This window comes from Python bivittatus, unplaced genomic scaffold (genome assembly GCF_059951505.1).
Source record: "Python bivittatus isolate LINGU-HERP-01145 unplaced genomic scaffold, Pbiv_v1 ctg000850_np1212, whole genome shotgun sequence".
In the NCBI taxonomy this organism is placed as follows: Eukaryota; Metazoa; Chordata; class Lepidosauria; order Squamata; family Pythonidae; genus Python; species Python bivittatus.
In genome coordinates this window covers 62,576,705-62,586,232 of record NW_028277112.1, presented here as the reverse complement: position 1 = coordinate 62,586,232, position 9,528 = coordinate 62,576,705, and the positions used below count along the sequence as shown (strand labels likewise).

The window sequence follows — 9,528 nt, the reverse complement described above, 5'->3', positions numbered from 1 at the left end:
GAGTCTGCTGGAACATGGGTTTGTCTCAGAGAAATGAGAGCATAATGCACAAGCCATTGCCAAAAAGATTGGTGTCAGCTTTTTGAGATAGGCAGAGCCAGAAACAGATGTCACTAGGAGTCTTGGAATATACTTGAATGCAGTTAGGCTATTGAAACAGAAACTTGAAAGCCCGACAAAGTCCCTTTCTACTTCAACTTATACCCAGCACAGTCAAGGTGGAGTTGCTTTGAGTTCCTTTCTGGCGCTTTATGCTTTCCCAGGACTCAAATATATTTTCTCTAATGGCTCAGCATTTCCTCCCGCTTCTTTGAGTCAAACCCATATTCCACCACATCAAGCAACATATGAGCACAATATGTTATTGTCAGTCATTCTCTTCATTACGTATCGCTAGTTCCACTTTAGAGCAATGGAGCAATAAAAAGATCAACACTACACAATATCAACAAATGATTATATAGCAACTTTTATTCTTTTGAAGGGCTGAAGTATTTAATATACAGAGCTAAAAAGTCTTGCATTTAAACTGAACATGTGAGTTAGTCTGATGAGGCTAACTTTGGCAGTGTCCCACAAATGACAATGCTAGCCTTCTAGGCAGGGACTTCTACAATTTCAAAATAGTCATTAGGCAGAATCACATAACCACCTTTGCCTGACAACACGTCTTTTTCCTTTTGAAACTGAACAAGCTCTCGTAGTTTTTCAATCTGTTTTTCCTGACGCCTACATCGCTGCTGTGCAGTCTTAAGTTTCTTCCTCAGTTTATCCACCTGCTCTTCCAATTGCTGAATTCTTTTCCTCTGATGCACGGTATCCTCTACAGTATAGTTGTGATCACAAAAAACAGCAATATTATTGGGAGTGTGAAGTGGTGGCATTAATAATCCAATGCTTGGATCTACTAATCTTGGGTATGTTTGCGGAGGTGGTGGAGGTGAAGGAGAAGGGGGAGTTGGTACCTCAGGTGGTTCTTGAGTGCCTTCAGACTAAAAAGCAAGACAAGAACATATACTTTACATTTGTTTTGTTAAAAATAACATAACACATTTTAGATGACAAACCAGATCATCTTTCTACTTCAAAACTGCATGCTTGAGGAAAATGATAATTTATTATTTTATTTGAATTAAAACAAAATAAAATCAGAGGTAGCAAAATCTTCAGGGGGAAAAATATGTTTAGCAATTGAAGGCTTGGTAATATTGTGAGCTCTTTGCTTTCACCTGAATCTTTTCACACCTGGACTCACTTTGACAATACTGAATGTACACTGAAGAAATTGATACAAGTTCAAAATACCAGTTGTGTAAAGAGGGGCAATTTAGTAGCACATGTACCACAGACTCAACTTTGGTGTCCGAGCACACAGAGACACAATCCTAGTACAGGCATTTTGTCACCACTGAGAGCAGATCATCAATTTGCACCTATGTAAATACCATTCTATATGGAGCGTGAAGGATATTATAAACATATCTTGATATAACAAAAGAAGCACCCACACGTTAACAGTAGCTACAATGTAAAACATTCAATCTATATTTTTGGACATCTACTGTAGGTCCAACATTCTCCAGTTCTGCCATGAACTGGACCCAAAAAGCATATAATTGTGGGAGGGTGGGGAGCCCAGAGTAAACTAAATCAGAATGTATTTGTTTTTTCAAGGAAGCAATGTCACTATCTGAGAGTATAAGCTAGCCTAGGAACTGACCCCAAATGTGAGGTCAGCAAAATCTCAAAACATACTTGGGGAGACACAGCTAATTTCCAGCCAAAGAAAAGCATTTTCAGGAGACTGAGGGACATGGAGAATGGCTCTCAGAAATTTGGATTGAATATCTTTGAGGGTAGGTGTGTTCTTATATAGAGAGAGCTGAGTGCCATACAGCAGCAGACTTAAGATCTTAGCTTTTAACAGTTTAATTGCTGTGAGCACATAATTATTGCCCTTATAGATTGCAAATCTGATAATCACACTGGAAGCTTCTTGTGCTCTTGTGCTTATTTTGTTGTTCCAACAGGAATAGTTAGATGTAAATATCTAAATATTTAAAGTTCTTAACATGTTCAATAGATCTATTATTAATTTTTCAGTAGAAATAATCTACTAATAATTTTCAATTATGAGAAATTTGGTGAAAACTAGGAGCCTTGTTTTAGAATAATTACATTCTATATTTTCCCTAAAGCAAAAGGCCACCAGTGCTCCTAGGCATCTGAAAAGGCCAACTTGGATTAGATAGGACAGCAATAGCATCTCTGTAGAGTAGAAAAGAAATAGGCCAGTTGGGAGATGAAATTTAGATTTATGAAGAGCCAGGACTTATGACTGATCTTAAGATAGGAATAAGGCAGTTAGTTACTTTGTTCATAGTATCTTTGTTTCGTTTAAACTAATTTTATCACAACAGAAATGAATTTCCATAGTTCTAATTCTTTAATTGATCCTATAGATTTAAATGGTAAAAATAAATCCTCATTTTTCCCCTTCCATTTCTTTTTTTGTTCTTTTCTTCTATCTACTAAGCCATTAGATGCTATATTTATGTTCCTAAAACTGCTTTTAATGCTTTCCAACATATGTGAGTGATCACAAGTTCTCAGAATTATTTTCTAAATTACAAAATGTTTTAGAGATGGTTCCCAGTAATTCTCAATGGCTAGCAAAATCAGATTACATATCCAGCTCTACTTAGATTTGTCTCTTGATATAAACAACTTATAACAGGATCATAACCTGTACATTTAATCCAGCCTAGAGGTTTCTGTTACAGATTCCTGTAGAACATTACAAACCAGAATGTAATCTATTTCAGTGAAGCAGTTTGGGGCATTTGAATAATTTATTATGCTGTTATATTTTTGTAAACATTCCCATTTGTCTTTTAAATGTACTGTATATAAGAGTGTAACTTATTTTTAACTTTAAGATCTTTTTTTGAAAGAATGTGAACATTTAATCATACTAGAATTCCAGTTGAAATCTCTACCAATCCATAAATCAGGAATATCTGCAGCTACAGTCACTGGCTTCAAAATTCACCTGCCTGGCTGTGCCATTTTGAAGCCACTGACCATAGCTGAGGATGCCCCTACCATAGGCCATCTTTCAGAAAAGACTTCAATATCTGAAGAAATTTATTAAGGAAACCCACCACTACTCAATTGCCTTGAGTAGTAGTGGTTGCCTACATAGCTGCTGATGTGAATTGTGTATTAAACACTGAATAAAAGGCAGGATATAAATCTAACAAATAAATCTTCCATGCTTATCTTTCTGAATACTTGGACTTGAACAGGAAACCCTTTCTTAAACAGTACAGCAACTCCTTTACTATGATATGGCCATAAAATGTATAGTTTATCCAATTATTTATTTTTAAGACAAAATTCCTGTTCCATCAGTACTAAAGACAAAAACTGTTTTCCTTCTCCCACCTCCTTTTAACAGCACATTGCCAGTGAAAGGGGACAAAAGCCTTTTTATTGTCTAAAACTGTATACCTACCTAGGCTGTAACTTGCACCAATACCCCTTCTGTGGTGTAAGGACAATAGAAAACATTACGCATGTCTTATTATATTACAACTTTTATAAAGATTTGAAGACAGATTTAATCTCCCCCATTTTGGAAAGTTCTCAAGAAAAATAACGATGCATATGTTATTCATGTATTATTCAATTCTTGTCCTAGTATTACATATATTTTGCTCAACTAGTTTTTTCAACCATTTTTGACAACTCGTGAGATCCTCCTCATCTCAGATTATAATTGATATCATTCTTGTATGTGTTGTTTGTATTTATATGTATTAATTAATTACATAAATAAATTTGAATTGAATTGAAACAGAATTATAGATTATTAGTGTTACTACATCTCAGTTAAATGCTTCAGTAAAAAAAGAACAGTTCTTTCCACTGGTAAACGATTCTCTTTTTTACCCATATTGGCTGCAATGAAAAGTTATTTTAAAACAATACCATTAAAATGTGTAAGATTCAGATAGCAAGATGGTTCTTTTCTTCCTGCAAAAAAAAAAAATCATTTGACTATATTTAACAGTTACAGCAGGAGGATTTGGAACAACAGCTTAGAAACATTCAGTACATGAATGTCTACATGATAGTGGTAGAGTGATGAGCTCTCACCTCATCTTCAGGCTTGCTGGCTCACACAAGCTGATTTTAACATGCATTTTAAATCCTATCCTCCACTGGCAGCACTGAGGAGCTATTAGCTATGCCAATCCTGGTTGATGTAGCCGAAATCTAATGTATACAGAAATGTAGTTGTTTTAGACCGAAAATGAGCTGATTTCCATGCATGGAACAACCCATCTGGTGGCCTTCTTTCCCTTAGGTCGTAAGAAAACCCCTGGTGGCAATTTTATGTTTAGACCAGGAATACTGGGGCCTTTGTTGCAATTAAACCTCCATGATATCACTGATAGTATAGCATCAGTTGCTAGTCTAACCATTTAAGACTGACTCTTGATTAGATTTATAGCATGTTACATCACCTATTAACAGTATGTTTTATGGGCAGTGTATCAATAACTAAAACTGTAAGATTTAAAACATAGTATGAATTACAAACCAAAGAGCATAAATATTTATTTTTTAAAATGGCAAAAAGTGTTTTGCTTTGCAGCAAAATGTCTCAATCTCATCTAGGATATTAAACTAACAAATGAGATTTAATATTTATACAAGAACAGTAAGTTATCTTAAACCAACCCTCTGGCTGTAAATATTTTTCCTAGACTGAATACTCATATTTCAGTACTCATGTAGTGTATTCACCAAATAAACCCATCCATTTCTTAGGAGGATGAGGAAAAGACACAAATATTCTGTTAAGAGAAAAATCCTATCGTCTGATAAAACAAGAGTTATCCATGATAATCTTATATTATACCCCCTAACTTCCAAAATTAAAAGTATTAGGGTTTTTTAATTAAAAAACTAAAAAAACTAAAAAATAAGCAAATCATACAAAATCTGTATATTTTTCCATCAGGTTTCATGAGATTTTTCACATTTTCATTGTTTCAAATTATATTATAGCATCGGAAATATAGTGGAAAATTGTCCAACAGCCTGAAAAGGTTGCTGATCTCTACCAGAGAATGTTGCAAGTAAGTTTGTTGTTTTAAAAGGGCATCACTTACTTGTATTAATATAGCTATTTCTTGGATGGAGATAATAATTTACACAAGTATTCCTACTTAGCTTCTTGGTTCACCATTAGCTTTGAAAGTGCTGCTGAGTAGACAAAAAGTACCTCACTTTAAATTTCCATCAAGTCCAGTACTGGCAATTTGAGATAGGAGAACTTGTGTCCCACATATCCATTGTTCCAAGCAAATCACTCTCCCCATTTCTCCTTGTTTAGAAAAGAAAAGGAAGTGGGACATTATGGTTGGAGCAGCAATATTCTGTCCATAAACATGACATGAGATGGAGTAATGTGCAGTTGTACAAAACAGTCAACATTTAGTACAGTACTCTTGCAATGGTGTGAAGAAGCATGGGATACTGTCTGATGCAGAAGCACTGCTCATTCTTACCATGTTCTTGTATTAACCCATGATAAACCTACCAAATTTAGAAGTATCCTTGTAGGAGTGATGAAATGTCTAAAGGTGATACAAAAAGCTCTTGGAATTGCAACAATGAATCAGTTTCTTCTGTTTTTGCTGTATTTTGAACAGTCCAAAATCAAAAAACACTCAAAGGTGGTAGATGAATAGAAAGATCATTTTAATTCTTTTGTCATCAACAGATGAATATAATATCCTTCTGCCTGCTACTGTATATCAGTCCCTTGCTTTCACAGTACCTTTGCTTAGCAATAGCAGCACTGCTGACCAGTATTCTCCGAATAACAGAAGCTTTAAAAGAAACTCATAAACCTCACTTACCTTCACATTTGGTTCTGTGTGGCAAAATATTGTTGGTACAGCATTGTCCTTTAATAGTTTATTGTTACATTCTCTTTTGAAACAATCTGGAGTAAAGTGTTCAGAACAAATGCTGCTATATTTTGTTGGTTTGAAATTTTTTCTTCTAACAGCAGCTTCCCATTTCTTGCAGAGATCAGGTCTTGTGAGAGGAAACCTACAAATAAAATGTACATCAAACACTTTTTTATTATTACTACCAAAACTACAGAGGGAAAGGAGGAAGGGGAAGCAGCCACATTTTCCCTTAGCTGATTTAAAAGTAATCTTACCATGCTTTTAAAAAGTTGCCTACAATTAAAGGGACATGGTGGGAATCAAGCTTTTGGATTTAATTACACATCTCTATTTTTCTGTTCTCCCAGTAACTGGAGATGCGCTAATGGGAATGAAAAACAGAAAAATCAATATGTGCAAGCTGACTTGTCAGTAAGCAGGTCTATATATTCAATTTTTTGTGAACCAACTGTGGATTCCTTTCTACTTATGACCTGTGGGAGAACTTCCAAACAACCCTTGTTTCTGTAACTTCAGTCCATATTTGTAGAAATTTTTAAGGAACATACAGAGTCCACAAAAACTCAAGATTTGTTACTAAGTCCATGGAAAAGAAAACATTTATATTAAATGTGAAAAGCTCCAAAATCAGTATTAAAGCTGTATTTTATAAGCCAACTGTAGATTTACAGATACCATGCAAACGTTCAGGTTCTCAAAAGCACGTATTCAGTCAAGATGAACTTCTGGACATTCAGAAACGTGTATATTTTATTTGTAAACTTTCAGTTACCCTTATAACAATACTGTATTCACCTCTTTTTTGGTGCAGGTCAACACAGCTGCTTTTAAATTGTTAGGAGGAAATGGTATAAATATGGTACAAGTGTAAGAAAAATCTACTAACTGGACACATGCTAGATTGCGGGGGGGGGGAGGCAAAGAGACCATGGAAAATAGCAAAACAGCAAAACGAGATGGAAACTTTCAACCGTGTCTACAAAGAAACAGAAGTACCACAGATGCCCAAACCAATTTGTTACAATTCTCCCATTAAGAAATTAGTTCAGAGTTCTGCACTATCGCAGTGGTAAAAGGGCACATCCTTGGGGTTATGCCAGAGAATAATGCTGACTGAACACTGGGATTAAAAAAACCAACACTCTGGTTCCAGAAACAGAATCGAGGCATACATTTTCCCAAACCCACCTAAGGCCCAAAAGCAGCCGTGAGTCTGCTCGCTTTCAACAAAGCCACAAAATTCTTTACTTTTGCTGGGGAAAAAACCGTATTGGCCCAACCAGCGCTCGGGTGTAAAACCTGGATCAAAACGGGGGGGGGAAACCCTTATCCATCCCGTTTTGCGGACTACTAATAATAGTTATTTTAACAAATCATAGGAAACCGCCCTCCCCCGGGCTGTCAGAATAATTGAAGCGGCCCTTCACTGTTATTGACGGTTAAACAGGCGCGCGCCTGCGCGCGTTCGATCCCACCAGTCACACACGTCTCGAGTTTTAATTTAAAAAAAAAAACGAAAGGACCCAGCTGGCGCACTTAGCCCCGCCTTCTGGCCGACCTCCACAGAAGCCGCGCACTTTTTGAAGTCCCTCCCCCTTTGGGCCGCGCAGGCGCTTTGGCTCCGCCTTCCTCTTCGCGAAGCGAATGCTGTCTCCCTTTCCCGCCTGGTCAAGAGAGTCTCTTTCCCTCTCTCTCCCCCGCTCCCAATTTCCTGCCCCCGCCCCTACTCACTTGTGGAAAGAGATGGGCTTCTCTTTGTCGTATCGATTCCGGCAACGGTAGGCAGAGCAGGACTGCACCATCCTCTCGTTGCCGTCCCCGCGCCCGCTTCTTTGCCACCCCCGGGGTTTCTCGGGGGAAAAAAAACAATTTAAAACACGCGTCGATCCAGATGCTTCCCTGAGGTCTTCGCGTTCCGTTTCAAAAATAAAAAAAATCCGAAGAACGACATAAACTGGCTGTGGCCTCTCCCTCTTTCAACATGGCGGTGCCAGCTTCAGATCAACTCTCTCGAGATCTCCGCATCGGGCTTGGCTATTGGTCACGCCCCGAAATGTTTGGGTGCGACGCGTCTCCGTCAGAGCAGCCAATGAGGAGAGCGACTCATCTTTTGACGCACGCAACCTGGCTTCCGAACCCGCAGACACACGCGCACCCGTCCGAAGGCTTGGGCGGGCGCGTGACGGTCTTCGTAGAGCGGCGTTCTGTTTTAGAGCCTTCGGAACGGCGATGCGGGTCCCAGAAAGGGAGGGCCTAGCGCGCTTCTCTAGAATGTACAGTATTCTCTGTCCTGCAGTTTAGTCTTGCTTGCTAGGAAGGGTGTTCATTCCTAAAGGATGAAGTTGGAGGATTGTCGTCATCTAACCTGTATCAATCCGGACGACCATTAGATGGCAGCAAGAAATTAGATTTCCTGTATTTTTACGGACATCTAATAATCGTGTAGGGTTGTTTTGTTTTTTTTTGCAACCCAAGTGTTAGTTTACAGTACAGGGATGGGATGTAAATGCCTCTTGCGGTTTAGACCTATAATAATGGTTGCCCTTCTCCCTATCCGGAATGCGTAATAGGGCTTGGGTTTACACGGTTTCCAGATTCTTGGCCTGTGTTATTACAATAGGGGTTAGTCTTAGCATAGGAGTTGGAGTAAGCGTCTTCCATTTAGTAGTCCAAAACGTCAAGAATGCATTATGTTCTTCATTTATACTTTTGCCTTTCTTTTTCAGCCATGTAGAACGTAAAGTGATATCATAGTAAAAACAGGAATAACAGGATAGGATTGGATTCCAAAATGGGCAATCCAATTTCCGTGAACGTTTAAAAATATATGATCCAGGGATTCACAGTAGTCCTCCATCCTTAATTCAGAAAATAAGAAAATAGTCTTGGCATAAAATGCGTTGTCCCTGTTGCCCGTCTCTGTTCTGCTCTTGTTGCACCTGCCCCAGATCACTGGAGTATAACATTGCCCTACTTTGTGAGTGCCATTTCTGATGGGCATGTTGGTTGGTTTGCTGTCATCTTCTTCAATGCTGTGAGGATTGGGTGAACTGCCAATGAAAGGATGGCAACACTGGGCCGGGTATATTCCAGCATGAGGAGGGAACTGGAGGAGAGAGATTTAAGAAGTATAGGTGGAAGGACAAGTCTGAAGGAGGCTCAGAATCTTACTCTGGAAATATCTTCTGTCAGGGAGAAAGGGTTAGGAATATTTTTAGTGTGAGGACAGGCTAATATTGATAGGATATAAGCACTTTGTCAAAGTAAGTAAATCAGTTTAAGAACAAATTTTAAAATTATTTAATAAAAGTCAGATTGTTTCTGTGCCAATCAAGTGGCTGCACTGACCTGTATTTCCCCACATTCCATCCAGTTAGACTTAGTACTTCTAAATCAGAAAAGGGGCTTAGGAGTGGCAGCACCACAAAAAGATAATGGATAAGACACCCCCCACCCCAGAATAAGGAGAATGTACAACAAACACATGGCCAACAAAGCAGGGAAAACATCCATCCAAAAGGCACTGCAGCAAAAA

At 38.2% G+C, this 9,528-nt stretch overlaps 1 protein-coding gene across 1 annotated transcript; it reads right to left on the bottom strand.

Moving 5' to 3' along the window:
* Window positions 1-453: 453 nt before the first annotated feature.
* Window positions 454-7,999, bottom strand: THAP1 (THAP domain containing 1). The gene is made up of 3 exons (XM_007424957.4): window positions 7,725-7,999; window positions 5,937-6,132; window positions 454-992 (listed from the first exon to the last, which is right to left on the bottom strand). Exons 1-3 carry the CDS (start codon window positions 7,793-7,795, stop codon window positions 597-599), a joined length of 663 nt encoding a protein of 220 aa, XP_007425019.1. The 5' UTR covers window positions 7,796-7,999; the 3' UTR covers window positions 454-596.
* Between the last annotated feature and the right edge of the window lie 1,529 nt (window positions 8,000-9,528).